At 44.5% G+C, this 23,155-nt stretch overlaps 2 protein-coding genes across 4 annotated transcripts; both read left to right on the top strand.

Annotated features, from left to right (window-relative positions):
- The first annotated feature begins 8,201 nt into the window (after positions 1 to 8,201).
- On the top strand, positions 8,202 to 18,260 carry LOC124028492 (solute carrier family 25 member 34-like). Of its 2 annotated transcripts, none has more exons than XM_046340543.1 (6): positions 8,202 to 8,398; positions 10,276 to 10,680; positions 13,412 to 13,477; positions 14,760 to 14,912; positions 16,715 to 16,849; positions 17,021 to 18,260. In XM_046340543.1, exons 1-6 carry the CDS (start codon positions 8,333 to 8,335, stop codon positions 17,246 to 17,248), a joined length of 1,053 nt encoding a protein of 350 aa, XP_046196499.1. In that variant the 5' UTR covers positions 8,202 to 8,332; the 3' UTR covers positions 17,249 to 18,260. The 2 variants fall into 2 exon arrangements, with proteins under 2 accessions (XP_046196499.1, XP_046196492.1); XM_046340536.1 differs by having other exon boundaries at positions 8,265 to 8,398; positions 9,693 to 10,680.
- Positions 18,261 to 18,474: 214 nt separating this feature from the next.
- Positions 18,475 to 22,870, top strand: LOC124028477 (transmembrane protein 82-like). Of its 2 annotated transcripts, none has more exons than XM_046340527.1 (6): positions 18,475 to 18,783; positions 18,954 to 19,026; positions 19,202 to 19,415; positions 19,733 to 20,150; positions 20,676 to 20,860; positions 21,812 to 22,870. In XM_046340527.1, exons 1-6 carry the CDS (start codon positions 18,699 to 18,701, stop codon positions 21,998 to 22,000), a joined length of 1,164 nt encoding a protein of 387 aa, XP_046196483.1. In that variant the 5' UTR covers positions 18,475 to 18,698; the 3' UTR covers positions 22,001 to 22,870. The 2 variants fall into 2 exon arrangements, with proteins under 2 accessions (XP_046196483.1, XP_046196479.1); XM_046340523.1 differs by having other exon boundaries at positions 18,478 to 18,783; positions 19,199 to 19,415.
- The last annotated feature ends 285 nt before the right edge of the window (positions 22,871 to 23,155 follow it).

Below are 23,155 nucleotides of genomic sequence, written 5' to 3'. Positions count from 1 at the left end.
TTTTGGGGAAGCTCCATATCTCATCTCTCTTCTGTGGTGCTCAGGGTGATTGTCAATTCTCAGGTTGTGTTCTGGTGTGCTCAGCAGAAGGGAAGAGCGAGATTTTTTTTTTTTTGTGTGATTATGGTGTCTTATGTAGGTAAGTTCATTCGCTCTCCATCAGAGGAATTGTTAGATTTAGGTACTAAAGAACAACTGTTGAAGGTCGCGGAACACTACAAGGTTGAGATTAGTGATAAACGTCTAAAGAATTCTATTAGGTGGATATTGAAAGCCAATCTGATGGAGAGTGGTATTCTTGAAGTTACCACCGGGCCAGCCTCTGCTGAGGATTTGTTGTCTCCCCATAACGTTACAATGGCCATTCCATCGGTTAGTCCTAGTAGCCTTCTTTTTGAACAGCAGAAAGAACTGCTTTTGTTACAGCTAGAGCATGATCGTGAGAAGCTAGAGCATGATCGGCAGCATGATCGTGAGAAGCTAGAGCATGATCGTGTGAAATATGAAAAGGAATTGGCATTTAAACAAGATATGGAGTGTGCTAAAATCAAGTTGCAACAAGAACGTATAGAGTTGGTTAGGGAAGGAAAGATCTCAGGGGAGAGTTTGTTTTGGGAAGGTGACCCAGATTTACCTAGGGGTAGTTCCGCTTTTGGTCGTGCCCCAGAGACATTTGATATTGTTGGGAACTTGCGGTTATTGCCTCGGTTTAATGAAAGGGACCCTGAGACATTCTTTTCGTTGTTTGAGCGGGTTGCTGACGCTAGGAGTTGGCCTGATTCTGACCGCACTTTAATGTTGCAGTGTGTGCTGACTGGTAAAGCGCAGGAAGCATATTCAGCTCTTAGTGTACACGACAGTGCCAGTTATGATAAAGTTAAAACAGCTGTGTTACAGATTTATGAATTGGTCCCTGAGGCTTACCGCCAACGATTTAGAACTTTAAAAAGGGACGATAACCAGACTCATGTTGAGTTTGCGCGACAGTTATCTTTACAGTTTAATCGCTGGTGTTCTGCCTCTGCAGTTGTGACTTTCCAAGGGCTGTGTGATCTGATTATGTTAGAGCAATTTAAGGACACAATTCCTGATCGTATTGCCACTTATATTAATGAACAGAAAGTAAAGAATGTTGCTGAAGCTGCGGTTTTGGCGGACGAGTATGTGTTGACTCACAAAAGTGTCTTTGCAAAACCCCGTATTCGGAAAGAGTGGGGGCGTTCGGATAGATTTGGGCTTCGCTCACCGAGATACTTTGATTCTCGGGCAGAGTTCTATTCAACTAGGGTTGAACCTGACTCCCATGGTAAGGCTGACTTTGGGCAGGAGTGTCACTACTGTCAAGGTTCAGGTCATTGGAAAAACGAATGTCCACTTCTCAGGTCAAAGGGTGCTTACGCTAAATCTAAGCCTGCTGCGTTAGCTGCACCTGTTCCACATCAGTTCATTCTTGACTCATTTCCTCAGGCCCAGGAGAATGTGAAAGTCCATATTGATCCAGACTATTTACCTTTCATTACAGAAGGTTTTGTTAGGAAGTAAAGACCTAGTGCCAGTGAAGATCCTGAGAGACACAGGTGCCTCTGAATCATTTGTGTTGGAGTCTGTGTTACCCTTTTCTGCTGAGACTGATTCGGGGAATAGTGTTCTAATTAGGGGAATAGGTTTGAACACTCTGTCAGTTCCCTTGCATAAACTGATGTTGGATTGTGGGCTGGTGAAGGGTGAAGTTGTTGTGGGGGTGCGTCCTTCGTTGCCTATTGAGGGTATCGACGTTATCCTTGGGAATAACTTAGCAGGTGAGCGTGTATGGCCAGTCGTGTTTCCATCTCTAGTGGTTTCCACTAAGCCGTCATTTGTTGGGATTCCTGATGAGAGTGTACAGAGTTTCCCAGAGGTGTTCTCTGCGTGTGCAGTGTGGCAAAGAAGGGGGTCGAGTGATAAGTGGCAGATATGTGAGAGCAGAGCTAGTAAACGGGCTCTGCCCGATCACTAAAATGGCCACCCCTGTCAGAACTACAGATCACAAAATGGCCGACCGCCAAAACTACAAGTCCCAGAAGCAAGGGGAACCCTCAGAAGGTGGAGCCGACTCACAGATAAAGGGTCAAGAGAAACCAGGAAGAGGAAGAGAGAGGGCTGGAAGGAGCTATGAACAATAGAGAAAGAGACTATAGAGATTGGCTGGATTTACCGTGTATGAGCTGGATTGTTTGGACTTACCTGTTGGCGTTTGGACCTGGACCTACCGAGAACCCGATTCGTGTACCGAACCCTGCTATCCTTGACCTCGCCTGAGGCCTGGGTGGACCAGGACGGAGAAACAAACACACAGGTACTGTCCTGTTCGAAAGAACTCTCATTCTTGGGTGATTTGGTGACAGTTTACCACTTAGTTTGTGACAAACGCTCCTAACCTTGAAGAGGTTTGCCACAGCAGTGACACATTCTATGAGCCGTGGCGAACTAGTCACTGCGCCGACTAATGATAATAATACAAAGTATGTCACTGTTTTCCCTGTTATCCCGTTATCTGTAACCCGCTCAGATCTAATCAATGCTCAACGGGATGACCCCACGTTGGAAGAGTTGCGTGATCAAATTGTGCCTATAGAACAGTTGGGAGATGTCGCCCATGGCTATTTTCTCCAAGAGGATGTCCTGATGAGAAAGTGGGTGTCTCATGATAGTGTTTTTCTGGGGGAGGCAATTAGTCAGGTTGTTGTACCAGTTAAGCTTCGTGAGTTGGTGTTGGAAACTTCTCACAGTGACGTTGCTGGACATATGGGGGTGAGGAAAACCTACAATCGCATATTAAGACATTTCTTTTGGCCTAGATTAAAGAGGGATGTTTCTGATTTTATCAAAACTTGTCACACCTGTCAATTAACTGGTAAGCCTAATCAAGCTATTAAACCAGTACCATTGTTTCCTATTCCTGTACTCAGCCAACCTTTTGAGTATCTGATTATTGACTGTGTGGGTCCTCTGCCTCGTTCTAAAAAGGGTAGCAGTTACCTGTTCACTGTGATGTGTCAGACCACTAGGTTTCCTGCTGCCTATCCTCTCCGATCTATCACGACTAAATCGGTGTTAAAAGCTTTGACTCAGTTTCTCTCATTGTTTGGAATCCCTAAGGTCATTCAGAGTGATCAAGGATCTAATTTTACCTCTAATCTGTTTGGTCAGGTTCTTCAACAGCTCCATATTAAACACAATGTGTCTAGCGCCTATCACGCGCAAAGTCAAGGAGCACTGGAACGTTTCCATCAAACACTTAAGTCTTTGTTGAGAGCTTATTGTACTGAGATGGATAAGGATTGGGAGGAGGGGTTGCCTTGGTTACTGTTAGCCGCTAGGGAAGTTTCACAGGAGAGCACAGGTTTCAGTCCAAATGACCTTGTGTTTGGACATAGGGTGCGTGGACTTTTATCTGTTCTCCAGGATGACTGGAAGTCTCCCGAGCCTCCTCAGTCCCTGTGTTCGTATGTGTGTGATTTCCGGCGACGGCTGTATGCCGCTGGTGAAATGGCTAAAGAGAAGTTATCATCTTCACAGGAGAGGATGAAGGGCATATTTGATCGCCGAACTGAGCCTCGTCACTTTAGTCCAGGTGACCAGGTTCTTGCTCTGCTGCCAATTGTTGGTTCTCCTTTTCAAGCCAAGTTTCAAGGTCCATATACAGTGGTGCGCCAGTACACTGAGCAAAATTATCTAGTTGCCACTCCAGAACGGAGGAAAGCACACCAGCTGTGCCATGTAAATCTGTTAAAACCCTATTATGCACGTTCCTCTGAGACTGAACAGTGGGATTCTACAGAGGACGGTAAACCTGTTCTTTTGGCTGATACCGTTGTTTCCTTGGGTTCTTGTCGTGCTAGATCTGTGCATGAGGAGGATGTTCCTGGTCCTGACGATTGTATATTGCAGGGTAGATTGAAAAATTCAGAAACACTGGATATTTTAGACAGTCTTCTCACTCACCTACCTGTTGATGAGCGGAAAGAGATGGTTGGTCTGATTCAGAGATTTCCAGGTTTATTTTCTGATACACCTACATGTACAAACTTAATAGAACATGATATTGACATTGGAGGTGCTGACCCCATTCGTCAGCGGTTCTATAGAGTTTCTTCAGAGAAACTACGTTGTCTGGATGCTGAGGTCAAGTACATGCTGGAGAGTAAGATAGCAGAGCCTTCTTTCTCCAGTTGGGCTTCTCCCTGTATCTTGGTCAGTAAACCGGATGGAACAAACCGTTTTTGTACGGACTACCGTAAGGTAAACAGTGTCACAAAGCCAGATTCATTTCCTCTTCCTCGGATGGAGGACTGTGTTGATCAAGTCGGTGCAGCTAAGTTTGTGAGCAAATTTGACCTGTTAAAAGGCTATAGGCAGGTGCCACTGACGAGTAGGGCACGTGAAATCTCTGCCTTTATTACACCCTTTGGTCTGTACTCGTATTCAGTTATGAGTTTCGATCTGCGCAATGCACCTGCCACTTTTCAGCGACTTATGAACAGGGTTGTCGCCGGTCTGACCGGGTGCGCTGTTTATTTGGACGATGTAGTGATCTATGCAGATACTTGGGAAGAACATCTGTCCCGTATTCAAGCCTTGTTTGAACGTCTGGCTGCGGGTCGCCTCACAATCAATCTGGCAAAATGTGAGTTTGCTCAGGCGACCGTTACATACCTTGGAAAAGTGGTTGGGCAGGGTGAAGTGCATCCTGTTCGGGCTAAAGTGGTGGCTATTGATGCTTTTCCATCACCAACTACTAAAAAGGAACTGATGCGTTTCTTGGGCATGATTGGTTATTACCGTAGTTTTTGTAATAACTTCTCTACTGTGGTCGCTCCCTTGACAGATATGCTTAAAGCTAAGGCTGTTTACGTTTGGTCTACTCGTTGTCAACACGCTTTTGAAGATTCAAAGAGGTTGCTTACCTCAACTCCAGTGCTGGCTGCTCCTCGCATGGATTTGTCATTTACCTTGCAGGTGGATGCTAGTCATGTGGGGGCAGGTGCAGTTTTGCTGCAAGCAGATGTGTCTGGGATTGAGAGGCCTGTTAGTTTCTTTTCTAAAAAGTTTAACGATTATCAGTTGAACTATTCGGTTATTGAAAAGGAAGCGCTAGCACTCATTTGGGCGCTACAACACTTCGAAGTGTATGTCGGGTCGGGGGTAGTACCTATTGTGGTCTACACCGACCATAACCCCTCACTTTTTTGAGGTCCATGATGTGTCCAAACCAGAGGATAATGCGATGGTGTTTATTTTTACAATCATTCCATCTCGATGTGAGGCACATCCGGGGGACTGAAAACGTGATTGCTGATGCGCTCTCTCGTGCGCCCTGTTCCTAATGTTTACGTGACTGACCATTGTTTCGTATTGTCATGTTCTCTCTGTCATGTCTGCTCCCTCCTGGTCTTGTTTTCTTTCCTCTTAAATGTTGCTTCCTGTGCGAAGGTTGCTGAGGTCTGGGGAGGAGGTTGGCTGGGGCAAATTGTAAGTGTGAACACGTAAACCCTCATCAATTTGGGACGCAGAGGCCTGTGTCAATTTGGGACGCAGAGGCCTGTGTCAATTTGGGGCAGAGGCCTGTGTCAATTTGGGACGCAGAGGCCTGTGTCAATTTGGGCCTGTGTCAGAGGCCTGTGTCAATTTGGGACGCAGAGGCCTGTGTCAATTTGGGACGCAGAGGCCTGTGTCAATTTGGGACGCAGAGGCCTGTGTCAATTTGGGGACGCAGAGGCCTGTGTCACGCGGGAGGCCTTGTCAATTTGGGACGCGGGAGGCCTGTGTCAATTTGGGACGGGAGGCCTGTGTCAATTTGGGCCGCGGGAGGCCTGTGTCAATTTGGGAGGCCTGTGTCAATTTGGGACGCGGGAGGCCTGTGTCAATTTGGGACGCGGGAGGCCTGTGTCAATTTGGGACGCGGGAGGCCTGTGTCAATTTGGGACGCGGGAGGCCTGTGTCAATTTGGGACGCGGGAGGCCTGTGTCAATTTGGGACGCGGGAGGCCTGTGTCAATTTGGGACGCGGGAGGCTGGTATGTTGTTCCGGGGTCCTTGTTGGTCCCCGGTTTTATGGGGGGGAATGTGACGACCCTCCCACTCTGTCTGCCGTATTCTGTCTTTGTTCTTGTTTCCTTATTAGGATGCCGGTGGGCGGAGTTGAGAGGGTCGTCAGCTACATGGGAAACACCTGGGCCAGGTGTCTCCCAGGATAAATAGACCTCTTCAACATTCATGGAAGAGACTCTCTCCATGCAGACACCTGTTGTAGATTGTGGTGTGGTTCTTGGTGGCCTTTTGTTTGTGTGCTTTGGCACCTTTCAACACCCTGCATTATCACATTCATGCATGCAAAACACTCACTTACACTACGGACTACTGATTACACACACCATTGGATATTTTCCTTAGTTGCTTTAGTTAATAAATATATCTTTTGTTACTCCTTATCTCCACGTTGTCTCCCTTTGTTACGGGCTTTGAGCCGGTTCGTGACACAGTACACACTAGAATTGCTCGATCATGTGTAGCACTTACTATAGAATGTTTTAGTATACTGTAGAATACTATAGTAAATACTACAGTATTATCAAAAGAAACAATTGTAAATATTACAGTAATGTCTGCAAAAACACTACACTTTTTAGCTTTAGTAAATACTGCAGTATTTAATTTGAATATACCCTGCCCATTCCCTCCCCCATATCCCAATTTGTGCCACCCATAAGTGAGAAACCTACTACATGCCATGTATAGATAATGTGTCCCATACAGGTTATAGAAAATAAACATTGTCAATAGAGAAATACAGAAAACAATATAAACCAGAAATCCAACATCAGTAGACCATCCCCTCACCCGCTCTGTCACTATTGAAGAAATTAAGAGTAATTTGAAAAAAATGAAAAACAAAGCACCTAGGGAAGACAACATTGACAGTACACTCATCAAACAAGCACCTGATGAATACCTGCACCTCCTTTCTAACCTCTTCACCACATCTCATGGAAGGCTATTTTCCCCTACCTTGGAATTCTGCAGTTGTCACAATGATTCACAAACCTGGAAAAGATCCATACAACTGTCACAAGTTATAGACCAATCAGCCTCCTCAGTCATGTCGGGAAGCTGTGTGAGAGTACTCACCCAAAGACTGAGCGGCCACACTGAGGAAATGGGCCTCCTTGGAATCCACCGAGCTGGCTTAAAAAAAAAACAAGATCAACTACCAATAACATTCTAAGACTATATAAAAATATATCTTTTTTTACAAAAAATGTGTGTGTATATAAAAGTGTGTGTATATAGGTGGATGCATTCCTTAGCCCCAGCCCCCTTTCCCGGCACACGGCTGTGAACTGTCATTTTAATGAAGTTGGTTTTAAACACAAACTTATGCCAGGAAAGGAAAAAAATTGATTAACTAATCTATGCCTGTTCTAATAAAACCTTAGTGCACTTAGACTCGGGGGATGCTTTGCTTGACCACACCCTCCTTCCTTGCTCCTGCCCTGCCTCTTCCACCAAATCATTTGTTTTTCATGTACAGAAAAGAGCAGAAGCTCTGAGCTGCCCAATCAGGTCTATTGCCTATTGTCGTTGTAGAAAAGAGCAGACGCTGTCAACTATTGTTCAGACCCCAGTCCTACCTACTTGCTATTTTAGTATTTCTCCAGTAGGTTTCCTCAAGGAGAAAGACTCCACTTTATTTCAATGATAATAAAACAGAAACACTATAGTAAATACTACAGTAATGTCCCCAAACAAACTACAGTAAATACTACAGTCTGCAATAACATGACGGAAAATACTACAGTATACTACAGTTTGCAAAAGGACCATTAATTACTATAGTATATACTACAGTTTTCCTTTACTGCAGTACTTATACTATAGTTTACTATATGATATACCAGCCTAACTTTAATTAGGGACCGAGTGTAGTAGCCGATAATGTGTCTCTTCTTTTGTTGTGGTTCGCAGATGAACCTGTTTTTCCTTAACACAGGATTAGGAATCTTACTAGACAAATATCTAAACCACAGTATCAGAAGCACAGCAGTGGTCAATATGCTTTCCCCCTTTTTCCTGTGTGACACACTTCCACTCCACCCCCTCTCTCATAACTATAACCTTTTACCCAGAGAGAATCAATAGGACCTAGGCAGGGGACAGAGCTGAGCTTTCGATTGGAACAGAGCATTTGAACAAAGCAGGGGATGTGGTGAGGTGTCGGACAGGGTTGTCTGGATTGGTTCTGGCCTAAGGCAGAGGGAGGAGACTTTCACAATGAATGGGAGTTCTGGGAACACATGTTTACTGAAGTTGTCTGGCTGTGCAGGGAAGGGAAGCAGAGAGAGGAAAGGAACACAACAAGAGTAAGATCTGCTTCATTTGCTATCAGAAATGTAGACGTTTGTAGATATGTGCAGATTATGCAGAGTCACTCTGGGGATCAGACTTCAGTGTCTTAAGTGCTTGATTTATAACTTGTGGGCCCTCCTTACGTCCGTAATTGTAGAGTTAGTATATGTATGTGTGTGCTGTTATTGGAAGTTAATGTGTATTTTTCTTTGTACAACAAGCTGTAAAGTGACCAAACTGCAGAGGTAGAAAATATGAGTGTTATGTGACTGAGTTTTGTTGAGAAAAAATGTAGTGTCAGCTGTCCTCTTTCCTCACTCTCTCCTGTTACATATTATTTAAATAAAGGGAACCAAAGAAGCAACCAAAGCAAGACATGTAGTTCTTCCTCATAACTCCTCTTTCCAACTCATAACTCCTGATAACACCTCTACATAACTCCTCATAACACCTCTACATAACTCCTCATAACACCTCTACATAACTCCTCATAACACCTCTACATAACTCCTCATAACACCTCTACATAACTCCTCATAACTCCTCATAACACCTCTACATAACTCCTCATAACACCTCTACATAACTCCTCATAACACCTCTACATAACTCCTCATAACTCCTCATAACACCTCTACATAACTCCTCATAACACCTCTACATAACTCCTCATAACACCTCTACATAACTCCTGATAACACCTCTACATAACTCCTCATAACACCTCTACATAACTCCTCATAACACCTCTACATAACTCCTGATAACACCTCTAAATAACTCCTGATAACACCTCTACATAACTCCTAATAACACCTCTACATAACTCCTCATAACACCTCTACATAACTCCTCATAACACCTCTACATAACTCCTCATAACACCTCTACATAACTCCTCATAACACCTCTACATAACTCCTCATAACACCTCTAAATAACTCCTGATAACACCTCTACATAACTCCTGATAACACCTCTACATAACTCCTGATAACACCTCTACATAACTCCTCATAACACCTCTACATAACTCCTCATAACACCTCTACATAACTCCTCACAACACCTCTACATAACTCCTCATAACACCTCTACATAACTAACCTCATAACACCTCTAACACATAACTCCTGATAACACCTCTACATAACTCCTCATAACACCTCTACATAACTCCTCATAACACCTCTACATAACTCCTCATAACACCTCTACATAACTCCTCATAACACCTCTACATAACTCCTCATAACACCTCTACATAACTCCTCATAACTCCTGATAAGTTCCTTCATTATTTTACAGGCTCTGCTGTCTCTCAAGTTGGGACAGATCTCTTGGCTGGACTCAATGATCATTGCACAAGTTAGCTCAGTGAACACACACAACTCTTTAACCCAATTCCTCAATGTTTTCAAGGACATTGAGGACCTCAAGATGTAACTATACTTATGGACAGACTAGCATGAGGCATCTAAGAACATCATCCCAGAAACACTGAACACCAATGGCAGAGGAACACAGTAACAGGAGCACAGGTCACATGTGACTTCATATCAGGCATATCAGGCAGTAATCACTGACCTCTTCTCATACCAGTCCCCGTCAGCCGTACAGTTCTGACCTCTGTTTCCAAGATTTCATGATCACATGCACCATACCCAGTAGTACACTCTATACCCTCTCACCCATCTGGAAGCCCTGACATAGACTGGGCAGTAGGTAGACTCATCACCCAGGACACTATTGGACACTCCGCACTTCAGAGATGACTGGTAGCCAGCTTCTAAACTACCCTGCCACAGACTCTCCCTTCAGGTCTCCCAACTCCCACTCTATTCAGCTCCCTTCAGTTGCCATGACATCCCCAATCCCCCCTCTTTCCCAGGCCGCCACGGTCACCTCGCCGCAGCTCCCTCTGGCCCTGTGGCCCCCGCTGGACTTTGCCTTGGGTTCGTTGTCTTGCTGCGGGGCCTGTGTGTTCACTAACCCCCTGGAGGTGGTGAAGACGCGACTGCAGCTGCAGGGAGAGCTGCGGGCGCGGGGGACCTACCAGCGGCACTACCGCGGGGTGGTCCAGGCCCTATGGGTGGTGGGTAGAACAGACGGGCTACGCGGGCTGCAGAAGGGGCTCTCGGCTGGGCTGTTGTACCAGGGTTTGATGAACGGTGTGAGGCTGGGCTTCTACTCCTACTGTGATGCCGTGGGTGTCACTGCAGCCCCTGGAGGGAGTCTGATGTCAGGAGCCATTGCCGGGGCTCTGGGTGCCTTCATCGCCTCTCCTGCCTATCTGGTGAGTAGCATGTTTGTTTTGTTTTTTCTCTCGTAGTCAATAGCTTTGTAAAAGGTAAAGAGGTATGGAAGGCACTTGGGGTCATAATGTACATACATAACATATATAGCATCTACAGTATTTACAGTGTGACGTCCCTCCCACTCTGTGTGCCGGGATCTCCTGTTTGGTAGTCTGCTTGTTGCAAGAGGCCAGTGGGCAGAGCAAGAGGATCGTCAGCTGATGTGGCGCACCTGGGCAGGCTTGGCCTGCAGGCTATAAAGGGAGGCCACATCAGCCAACACTCTCTCTCTTCCCTGACTGGCAGGCTTGGCCTGCAGGCTATAAAGGGAGGCCACATCAGCCAACACTCTCTCTCTTCCCTGACTGGCAGGCTTGGCCTGCAGGCTATAAAGGGAGGCCACATCAGCCAACACTCTCTCTTCCCTGACTGGCAGGCTTGGCCTGCAGGCTATAAAGGGAGGCCACATCAGCCAACACTCTCTCTCTTCCCTGACTGGCAGGCTTGGCCTGCAGGCTATAAAGGGAGGCCACATCAGCCAACACTCTCTCTCTTCCCTGACTGGCAGGCTTGGCCTGCAGGCTATAAAGGGAGGCCACATCAGCCAACACTCTCTCTCTTCCCTGACTGGCAGGCTTGGCCTGCAGGCTATAAAGGGAGGCCACATCAGCCAACACTCTCTCTCTTCCCTGACTGGCAGGCTTGCTTCCACCACCATATAACACCCTCTCCACTCATCCACACACTACATACACTACTGATCCTACAGACGTCCACAGCTTATGTAACATTGCTGTATTTATTATTATTTCGTTTAATACATGTATTCCTTTATACATTTAAGTCATGCGTGGTCTCCCTTTGTTGTTACGAAATATGAGCCAGGTTGTAACAACAGTGTTGACCCTACATTGTAAAAACTGATTAACAACAGCAAATCAGCTCAAATTTATTTTAATTTAGGAAATCTCTTCCAAATTTTCCCCACAGAATAGATAGATATACTGTATGTTATCGAATACAAACGTAAGCAACGTTTGAATTGATTATGTTTTAGTCAAATGTTATATCTGTTTGGGCTTCTTGCCGTCAATTTGCAGTCTACAAAATATTTGTAATTATGTTATGGCCCCCTGACCATCCGCTCAATAAAAAATCGGCCCGCGGCGGAATCTGGTTGATGATCCCTGTGTTAAGGACAGACGCTGGGAGACGAGAAGCAAGTACAGGGAGTGACCATTTAATAAACAATGGACATGAAACAGAACCTGGACAGCGACAATAATGCTGACACTGGGAACAAACTGAGAACAGACAGATATAGAGGGACAAACAACAAAGTGAAGGAGTCCAGGTGAGTCCAATGAGCGCTGATGAGCATAATGATGGTGACAGGTGTGTGTAATGATTCCATCCAGAGAGGCGCTCGTGGGCGCCAGAGCGCCACAGAGGGTGAGCTGGTACAGGCGTGACACCCTGCCCTACAGTATGTGCCCCAATTTCACAACAAAGGCTTTTTGAGCACTCAGTGCATCATACCTTATGGAGTATAATCATAAGTGTCATAAATATTGCACCAGCCATGTTCCCTGTTATGAGAACCTGGTGCATTTGTGCAGGTACTGTAAATACAATTATAAACTGGGTGGTTCGAGCCCTGAATGCTGATTGGTTGACAGCCATGATATATCAGACCGTATACCCCAGGTATGACAAAACATTTATTTTTATTGCTCAAATTACGTTGGTAACCAGTTTATAACAGCAATGAGGCACCTCAGGCTTTGTGGTATATGGCCAATATACCACGGCTAAGGGTTGTGTCCAGGCACTCCGCTTAAGAACAGCCCTAAGCCGTGGTATATACCACACCCTCTTGTGCCTTATTCCTTAAATCTATCAAGTCAGCCAGTTCAGCATGTTACGTATCATGTTATGTTCAGGGATGTGATTGTTACTGTGCGAAGGGCAGTGGCTTCTACAGTGGCTGTGTATTTCCCCATGCGTTCAGGCAGTTGCCCCTCACTTGTATAATAACCCATATAATAACCTAAGGTGGCCCTCATATACTCATGCTACTGTTGTTGTTGTCTAGGCTGCATCTGTTGCTCAATACATAAATGAGCCGCATAATCTCTCCAGCACTCTGAAAACACTATACATATAGATATGTTTCTGAGTATCTGGGTTACTAAATATACCTGGCATGTATCCACTTCCAAGCACTACCCAAAATACTTCCCAGCACTCCCTCCTGTCCTTTTTGGTAGTGTATGAAGGTAAGTGTATGAAGGTAAGCGAGACAGAATGATAGAAAGAGATTTCTGATTACACCCGGTATGGGTTAAAGACCAGGGAGGGCTCAGCCACCGGAGTATGTGTGCATGTATACTGTCGGAGCCAAACTCATCTCAATAACCTAAGCAACGGTCATTGAGAGAGAGAGCGAGAAAGTGAAAGAGCGAAAGAGATGAACAGTGACGAAAGACAGATGTGAAATTGAGATAATGGGCATTCTGAAGGGGTGTGTGTGCAGAGTGCTGAAAAATATGTACATGTTGTGTAACTAATACCAGGTGTAACCACTGAACAGTGTGTCTCTATATATTGACAGGGTTGTGCTTATTTAATTATAGGGTGATGTACTGCAGAGGCTCTCTTTGCAATGCTGTGTATGTCAAATGTGTATTCAATACATTGAAGAATCTATGTCTTATATTTCCTCCACAGGTGAAGACACATCTGCAGGCCCAGACAGTTGAGGCCATAGCAGTGGGTCACCAGCACAACCATCAGGTGAGGGGTGTATGCGTGTGTGTACATGTGTATCACATGTGGATGCAGGACATCTGTTCCCTGTGTTCAAGACCTGCCAATAATTTGTTTTTGTATTTTACCATTTTTCTCCCCACTTTTGATCTTGGTCTCATTGCTGCAACTCCCCAACGGGCTCGGGAGACGAAGGTCGAGTCATGTGTCCTCCGACACATGACCTGCCAAACCGCGCTTCTTAACACCCGCACGCTTAACCCGGAAGCCAGCCGTACTAATGTGTCAGAGGAAACACCGTTCACCTGAGTACTGAGGTCAGCCTGCAGGTGCCCGGGCTGCCACAAGGAGTCGCTAAATCGCGATGATCCAAGTAAAGCCCCCCCCATCCAAACACTCCCCTAACCGGGACAACGCTGGGCCAATTGTGCACCAACCTATGGGACTCCCGATCACGGCCAGTTGTGATACAGCCCACTATCGAACCTGGGTCTGTAGTGATGCCTCTAGCACTGCGATGCAGTGCCTTAGACCGCTGCGCCACTCGGGATGCCCCATGCCAATACATTTTTAATGATGGCTCTGATATTGCAAAAATCCTGTATTAACACCCTTTCAGTTTCAGAGGTAGGGGCAAACATGCTTTATTTTGTCTTGATACTCCTCTCACACTTACAATAAAACAGCGTTTCCAAAACTTGGTCCTCGGGACCCAAGGGGTGCACGTATTGTTTTTTGTCCTAACACTACACAGCTGATTCAAATGACCAAAGCTTGATGATTAGTTGATTATTTGAATCAGCTGTGTAGTGCTAGGGCAAAAACCAAAACATGCACCTCTTGGGGTCCTGAGGACCCTGCAGTGAAGCTCAAAGCAATGTATAGATCTAAGGTATGCAGGTTTTCTACAGTAAAGTCAACTGGTACAATATCCCTTTGTGTTTGCCATAGGCTGAAGCAATCCAATACCCTGACACACTATCATTTGTGGGCAAAATGTCCACAAGTGATGTAAGTACAGAGTTCATAAATTAATAGTAGAACAATGTCCATACTTCAGAGAGGGATTTCCATTTGAAAACACTTTCATCATATTCAACAGCGAGAAGCACTAGGCTATGTATGGTAGCCTACACATGTGGTTCGACACTTCAACTTTTCTCCCTCAAAATGTATCTGTCTTCTTCTGAATTTGCTTTACAAGCCAGTTGCCTCTAGCTACAGTTTACTAGAGCATACCTCTCCACACCTTGTGGTAAAAAGAAACAGATCACTTTAACTGATGGAGGATCCCCTTTCCCTCCCTCAGGGGGTGTCGAGTGCCTTCGCCAATATCTACTGGCGGGAGGGAGTGGTGGGGCTGTGGAGGGGTGTGAACGGGGCTGTGCCTCGAGTCATGGTGGGATCAGCCACCCAACTGGCCACCTTCAGCTCCACCAAAGAATGGGTGGCATTCCTGCAGGTAACTATAGAAACCATGTATGCACACCCAGACTGTGTTGCCTATTGCATTACAGGTGTCACACATGCAGATGGCAATCATAGTACAGTACCAGCAGATAAGGATTGTGTTTATAGATTAGGGTTGTCTGTTATTGTCATGTAAAATACTGCCGGTCTCACGGTAATTGGCCGTTAATTAACATAAACATGTTTAGCATCCCCAGGCCTCCACTCATACAAGCTTCAAACAAACCGCTGATGCACGCCTTTTGAACATCTACATTGAAAAAAGTATAATAAATCAATTTAACATACACCATCACAATAAATCCATTATTTATTTTAGTCACGTCTAAATAAACATTATGATATGAAGAAAATGTAATTCTGAAGAACAGAATATAAGTTGGCCTACTGTATGTTATCTGGCTGTGCTCCATGCGATAGGCTGTAGGCTTCTTCATTAGCTGACAAGATATGCATGCCATTATTTTATATTACATGATTTTAGAGTAAGAAGAATATAATTGAACTTAGCTGAATAAAATAGAAAGGATATTTTTGTGACTCTGGAGCGAGTGCGCATATGAAGTTGCTATGTTGAATGTACAAGTGATCATTTGAAACAAGTCCTATAAAGTAATAGCGGGTACTATATAGTACTAGTGAGCCAAGTTAGACATGACCTACTATGCACTGAATGGAGCTGTATGCATGCTACTGAGTGATGCTGAAGTAGACTTTCTAATCAACAATACCTAGCTCTTATATGGAATAAACCAGCCCATCATCACCATAGAAAGCTCTGTCCATTTCGTTGTTAGGCTTTGAAACAACATCCACAACGACCATGCTTTACACTCAGTTTCAACCTGCTGTTGAAACTTTTTTCTTCAAATTGATCATCACAGTGAGGGGAGTTGTAAAAGCAGGATACTGTTTTGATGATGTGTTTGAAGTGATTTTCGATTGCATGTGCATTGATGTCAGAGTGGTTAGAGGGAAAGTAGAGCTCTGAGTACCAGGCCATTAACGACCTGGTGGTCATTAGCAAGTTGGGTACTACCTGTCAGGACCCGGTTACGAACCCAGGTCTCCGGAGTGAGAAACAGTCACTAAACCAACTGAGCCACGAATAGTCAGCAGAACCCAGAAGATGAGGCAGACACAGCAGTACTTGAGACGGTGTATTTAATGAAGTAAAAAGTGAAGTTGTAACATGTAACTCCACAACCAGAAAAGGAATTCCACAAGAACAAAGACAAGACAAAAAGGCAAATCCACAAGGTGGAAGGCACAGCACAAAAAACCTCAAAAGATACTCAAAAATAAACAAACAAGAACAAAAACCAGAACTCCACCGGGATCAACAAGAGCTCACAGAGTACTAGGGCTGGGTGCTAACATACAAACACAGAGCAAAGAACTGAGTAAAACAAAGGGTTTAAATACAATCAGGGGAAACGAGGCACAGGTGCAAATAATAATGGGGATCAAGGGAAAACAAAAGGTGAAAAGGCACAATGGGGGCATCTAGTGACCAAAAACCGGAACAACCCTGGCCAAATCCTGACACTACCAAAGCATGTCCAGAGTACTAAAAGGAGAATGCCGTGACTCAAGGGCCATGTGGAATTTTACTGCAGTCATGACTCATGACTGTCGGTGTCGTCATAATACAGTGACCAGTCCTAATCCAGAATGATTGATTGTTTCTGAGTTGATTGTTCTTTTACAAGGTACATATGATATAAGAAGCCAACAAGATATGAATAATCAGGCACCCCTACCGTTAGTTGATTTCTCTCTGTGTCTTTGTAGTGGTACAGTCCGAACAGCTGGCTGGTTGCCTTGACAGCTGCCTGTATCAGTGGAGTCGCAGTGACAATCACCATGACCCCGTTTGATGTCATCAGCACCCGCCTCTACAACCAGCCAGTGGATGAGCATCATAGTGTGAGCCTTTTTTCAATATCTTGGCTTCTAAGTACCTTTCCTTCTCCATATACTGTACACCCCTGGCTCTTAGCTGTTCAACTCCAATATATATATAAATATCTATACTGTAACTATCTATAGCTGTTGAACTCACAGTTTTATCCTCTGCCTCTCTTGCCTGTCTGTTAGGGTCGTCTGTACCAGGGCTTCTCAGACTGTCTGGTGAAGGTGTGTCGGACCGAAGGTGTGCTGGGACTTTATAAAGGCATGGGTCCTGTATTCTTCCGCCTTTGCCCTCACACCATTCTCAGCATGCTCTTCTGGGACCTGATGAGACAGAGAGCCTTCCAGGACGTCCTGAACCAGAGCAGAAGAGAAGAGGATATTCAGTCAATCCTGGATGACAATGGAAGTTGAATTTTAAAATAATGATTCATTACTAAACCCAACAGGTTTTGGTCTGTTGCCTTCGTCAGAGCCAGACCTGAGACAGAGGGCCTCATACTGTACATGGACAGAGTTGAGGTTTAATAATTGACAGGTCCATTGGTGGAGAGAAGGAGAGACATTGAGGAGTAGACACTCTTGCACTCACTTAGTGGTTGACAGAAATGTTACATAATGGCTTGACATACATCACTTAACTTAAACAATTTGTTCCATCTCCAGTTTATTTGACTGACACTGCAAGTTCCTGGACAGTGATGATGTGGAAGATGAGGCTCACTCCATGCCTAAGCCTTAAAGGGGCAATCTGCAGTTGCTATATACATTTTTGGACTTATACATAAATTATATGTATCAATTGATTCTTAAAGAATATAACTTAGAATTTCTCCATGAGCTTAGTTCAAATGGAATAGCCCATCAGAACCCAAAATATAAGCTTGTTTTACTCCAGTGTTTGTAAACAAAGTGTACATGTAAATAAACACTATATATCCTCAAAACATGGTTACAACTATAATTTTGATATCATGGATGGTCAGTCCTTGCATCCATAGTTCGGTCTATGGATTTAAGAGTGGTTACATTTCTCCAGCCACATCCCTCAACTTTGACCAAAACAGGAATCGGGGAGGTCTCTTTTATCTTTTATGGATTCAACTGCTGATTGCCGCTTTAAGATCAAAAGTCAAACTGTGCACAAGAAGGCCCATTATTAATGAAGCAAGACGAAGGTTGGTCAGATCAACAATTCTGTGTAATATGTGGCTTTTATTCTAGGTTAGTGACCTAGATCATTTCGAGGCAACAGTTTTACTGATATGTTTTGTCATTTCCATGTAATGTGTGAAAATAAAAATGCTTTGACTTGTGCATGTCTGAAGATGAAAAAAATGCAAAATAATTTGAACTAATTGAAGTATATGTATAATTGTTATATTGAATTGCCATTAATAAAGACCATTCTACTTTAAAATTGGAATACACATCCGTTTTAATATTCACAGACCCCATTGACGGCAGAGATGAGTACCCCAGCCTAGTTTCTGAGAATGCATTTTTTAAAGACAACAGTCTAATCTAGCAGAATCCCTTGATGCGATTTCAGACAATCATCTATTTTGCAACCCCTTTTGATCACGAAACATCTAGGCCTCCTCGGACAGGGGGGCACACGTCAGACCACAATCATACGACCTTTGAACCTTCAACACGAAGAGATCAATACGGTGAAAATGAAGGCAACATGACAAGCATCTGAAGAGTTTCGTGTTGCGAAGGAAAGGATACTAATACCTCCTACTTCGTCACTGCGTTTCTAATCAATGGCAATATCACTGTACATTTTGGATCGAGGTTTCTAGCATTGGATGCATAACACATACTTGCGCGCATCGTGCCAGTCAGAAAAAACGAAAAAATGTCAATGTCTCCCTCCAATTGGCTAGCGTGGATCCCGGCGTGGCTGCCATTTGACTCCAACCCTTTTGACTGTGTATTGCAAGGTGGGTCGCTATACGGTTATGCATTTATCCGTTCGCGTCTATGTTATTGCACCGGTTTCATATTAATTAAGTCCTTGAATTATGGTGGTGGTGATGATGAAACGATCATGTTCAGAAACTTTATTGGTGATGCTGATAGTAACGCGCGCGTCTGTGCTTGTGTTCCTCAGGTCTGGTTGGTGCGTGTGGAATCTCAGTGTTCTATAATCTCATGAGAGTTCACCTACTCCTTCAGTCAATCAGGTGAGATACTGTTGCTTTTTAATATATATTGTCTCAAAACAATAAATAACCTCTACGGTGTTCATGAATAACCTGTGTTCAATAATGCTTACATCAAATGCAATGTTGTATGCGATAGTGCATATGTGTACAAGGTTACTGGTGTACACTTAACTTAATCTCTCCCCTGTAGCAGTGGCTCTGAATATAATGGGGACAGTAAAGACAAGGGAAGGTCAGAGTCTTCGCCTGCAGCAGGGAACAAGCCTTTGGGGGGACATGGGTTGAGTGGTGTGCTGCAGTTTTGGTTCCTGACTGGCCTCCTGTCTCTGGTCGGCCCCCGGGTCTCCTCTCTAGTGGTCCTGGAGTTCTCCCTCAGAGCCGTCGCTGCCTGGATCACTGCAGGACCGGTGAGACACACACAAACACGCACACATCAACACAGTGTGTTTAATATTGTTTTTTGATTCCTTTTGTAAATATGGTACACCAGTGTTATTTTTGTGTTTTGTTTTGGGGGAATATTGTCATTCATTGTTCTATAAATGTATTCCTTAATCCATGCATTAATCTGTCTGTCTGTCTGCCTGCCTGCCTGCCTGCCTGCCTGCCTGCCTGCCTGCCTGCCTGCCTGCCTGCCTGCCTGCCTGCCTGCCCCTGCCCCGCCTGCCTGCTGCCTGCCCCTGCCTGCCTGCCTGCCCTTGCCCCCACCCACCCACCCACCCAGGATGTCCTCCCAGGCAGCACCAAGCTCATGCTGGTCCAGTGCCAGTTTTCTCTAGGCTGTGCTCTGAGCTGCAGTCTCCACTTCCTCCAGGAGGGGGCTCCCCATCGCTCACTCAGCCTCTTGCTGGCGGCCGGTCTCAGCTGGCTGCTGGCAGGTCACTGCCACTTTCTCTGGGGCCACGTCTCCAGGCTCTACCACATACACAGCTCCCAGCGTTACTGTGGGGTCTGCATCACCCTCCTGAACTCCGGCCACTCCCTGCTCCCCTCGCTGCAGAGAGCCGTGCTCCTGGCTTTTGCTGTGGCTGGCGTGGCCGGCCTCGCCACCGTGCACCACCACTTCCTGTCCGAGGCGGAGTCTCTGAGGTTCTGGACACCACTGACCATCTGCTACACCCTGTTGGTGGTCTATGTCCAAGGTGATGCATCACTTAGATTGACTTGATTTCCATTGAGTTGAATCAATCAATTGAGAGAAGTAGCACCACAACAAGTAGAATAGCCTCTATAAGATCAGGGTCGTGTTCAGTAGTGAGGAAACATTTCACAACAGAGTGTAATGGGGCACGTACTACCTCAATTTGTCCAATAAGAACACATATTTTCATGTTCAGTCACAAAACTTTGCAGTGTGCCCTACTGAACAGAATCACCTTTATTTGCCATGTACATTTACACATACCTGAATTTTACTTGGTGATATCGTGCTGCTAGTGATAGACAACAATTAGAGACAGAATACAGACAGTGGAGTTTACACAGCGTTTACATACATTATATACAAATAGGTAGAGTGAGCATAGAGCTATAAGAGATTGAGCAGTGGCTCTACAAATATACAGTTGATATACAGTGTATGTACAAATGTACATTATCAGTATACATTTATCTAGCACCCTAGTAGTGTCACATTTGTTCATTGTCTTCTCTATTGCCCTCCACAGAGGAGCGGAATCGACGCCCTGGCAGTGAGGCCTTGCTGCACACGGTGGCTTTGCGTCTGGGAGCCCTGCTGGTGCTCATGCTGATGGTGGGCCGCTGGACCGACATGCTCCACATCCTCATCACCTTCCTGGGGGAATTTGTCTGTCTCTTACCTTCTCATGACCTCCTCCAAGCCCTGACCCAGGTTAATGTGGCTCCACAGCCTGTACACATCTCACTCTTGCTCTGTGTTTGCTCACCTCTCTCTCTCTCTCTCTCTCTCTCTCTCTCTCTCTCTCTCTCTCTCTCTCGCTCTCTCTCTCTCTCTCTCTGTCTCTCTCTCTCTCTCTGTCTCTCTCTCTTTTTCATTTTCTCTTTCTCTCTCTGCAGGGACAGCAAAATCATTTCACAGGGGTGCGGGAAAACAATAGTTTAAACCTAGACATTTTTCTAAAAAGCCAAGATAATATTTCTGCCAACATTGGGTAGGCTATTTGTTAGTAAACTTGTCTGTAATTACATACATGCAGCTTCTCGTCTGTCATAACTTTGCCGTAGAAGATTTTATAAAGCTTTGCTTACAAGAAGAATGTTAGAATGAGCATCAATAATAGAATGCATCAATAATTTAGTTGAAATCGGTTATGTTTTCTCTTTCATTTCTGCTTCAAGGACCTTTAGGGACCGGGGAGAAAACACAATACCTGTAATGGCACAGACTTTTCATTTCTGCTTCAAGGACCTTTAGGTACCGGGGAGAAAACACAATACCTCTAATGGCACAGACTTTTCATTTCTGCTTCAAGGACCTTTAGGGACCGGGGAGAAAACACAATACCTCTAATGGCACAGACTTTTCATTTCTGCTTCAAGGACCTTTAGGGACCGGGGAGAAAACACAATACCTCTAATGGCACAGACTTTTCATTTCTGCTTCAAGGACCTTTAGGGACCGGGGAGAAAACACAATACCTCTAATGGCACAGACTTTTCATTTCTGCTTCAAGGACCTTTAGAGAACGGGGAGAAAACACAAAACGGGAAAGATTCTTCCGCTCTTATGGCACAGACTTTTGTGATCATACGGTAATAATTGATTCCAAATCATTTTCTGTATCTTCATGTCAGTATTCTCTTTTGTTCTATTGCTTTTTAGGTGGAAGCAAAAGAAGACATTCCCAGCAGATCTGCCCAGCACTCCAGCAACACACAGCAGCACATGTCACCAAGGAGAAGCCTGTGCTCCATGTCATCAGACAGAGACACACAGAGAGACTATCAGGCTGCAGAATACCACAACACAGACCAGTTCCTGTTTCACTCTACCTCAGATCGAGAAAAATAACTTGTTCTTCAAATACAGCCATCTACTGGCCTGTCTCACTCTGTGATATGTTGAAATCCAATAATGTCCCCATTTACACATATTAATCATTGATACTGTTTTGTCCCATAGACGTACACCATTTTTGTCATAAATCATAGCAATATTAAAATATGAATTGTTGTTTATGACCTTGTTATGACACTGTGTGGTTTTGGACCAGTGAAGGAAGACCTAAACCTGTTTACACAAGATCTGTTGTTTCTTTCCTCTGTCTTCTCTTGAATTATTAACCAGTCTATTACCACAGTGACAAGGACGTGGTTGCTAGAGCCACAAATATACAGTTTGTTCTCTGGCTAAGTGGCTTACATGACACTGTATGGTATAGATACGGTATAGATTTGAGCTGTAGCTAGGAGTTGTAGTCTATTTACCAGATGTCCCGAGTTGACTATTCAAACTATAACAACTGTGATGATCATTTCTATTATTTAAGAGGGGTGAGTATACAGTGAAAGATAGAAGGTGGTAAGGAAGTGGTTGAATGGTAAGTCAAATGGGGGAATGATGAGAAGGAGAGGGTTGAAGATATGGATGAACTGAGGTTCAAAGACCAGAGGGAAAGGTGTGTGGTAACTGTTGTCTCTACTGGGTGTACCTCGTCCCTTCAAAAAGTAGTCATCACCCTGTTGCGCAATCCTAGTAGATTTACATTTTAGTAATTTAGCAGATGTTCTTGTCCTGGGCGACTTACAGTCAAACAGGAAGTACAGACAGGAGTCATGCTTTATCAACTAAACGAAAGAGCAATTAGACCATTATTTGGTTTATGATGCCAGCGTTATGTCTAGGGTTTTAAATAGTTGCGAATAAAACCAGATTAAAGTTGAAAACAGGGTTTTATTTGTGGCCAAGGCCACGCAAATGGTTTCTAAAATGCAAATCATGCCTTTTCTGTCCTTTTACAAACACACTTGTTGTGAAATGTTCATCATCATCATCCTGTTTGTGTTTCCCTTGGAGTCGCCCTATTTGTACTGAATAAACCAAAAGGCGATCTATTTCAAAGTGATGTAACATTATGTGCTGTTTTCCTACAATGGCCATCTCTTCTCTTATAGAAGTATTAGAGTTGTGTTGTCCATTTCCCCCTTTCTGCATCTGGGTTCTTGA

This window comes from Oncorhynchus gorbuscha, linkage group LG03 (assembly GCF_021184085.1).
Source record: "Oncorhynchus gorbuscha isolate QuinsamMale2020 ecotype Even-year linkage group LG03, OgorEven_v1.0, whole genome shotgun sequence".
NCBI classification, from domain to species: domain Eukaryota; kingdom Metazoa; phylum Chordata; class Actinopteri; order Salmoniformes; family Salmonidae; genus Oncorhynchus; species Oncorhynchus gorbuscha.
The sequence above is the reverse complement of the archived record's forward strand: the minus strand, read 5'-3'. Positions and strand labels throughout refer to the sequence as shown.

Coding starts and splice junctions, on each gene's coding strand:
- LOC124028492 (XM_046340536.1), top strand. CDS start 10,156: ATGACTGGTAGCCAGCTTCTAAACTACCCTGCCACAGACTCTCCCTTC. Junction 13,478..14,759: donor GTCACCAGCACAACCATCAG/GTGAGGGGTGTA, acceptor TCCCTCCCTCAG/GGGGTGTCGAGTGCCTTCGC. Junction 16,850..17,020: donor CAGTGGATGAGCATCATAGT/GTGAGCCTTTTT, acceptor CCTGTCTGTTAG/GGTCGTCTGTACCAGGGCTT.
- LOC124028477 (XM_046340523.1), top strand. CDS start 18,699: ATGTCAATGTCTCCCTCCAATTGGCTAGCGTGGATCCCGGCGTGGCTG. Junction 19,027..19,198: donor CTACTCCTTCAGTCAATCAG/GTGAGATACTGT, acceptor TCTCCCCTGTAG/CAGTGGCTCTGAATATAATG. Junction 20,861..21,811: donor TCCTCCAAGCCCTGACCCAG/GTTAATGTGGCT, acceptor ATTGCTTTTTAG/GTGGAAGCAAAAGAAGACAT.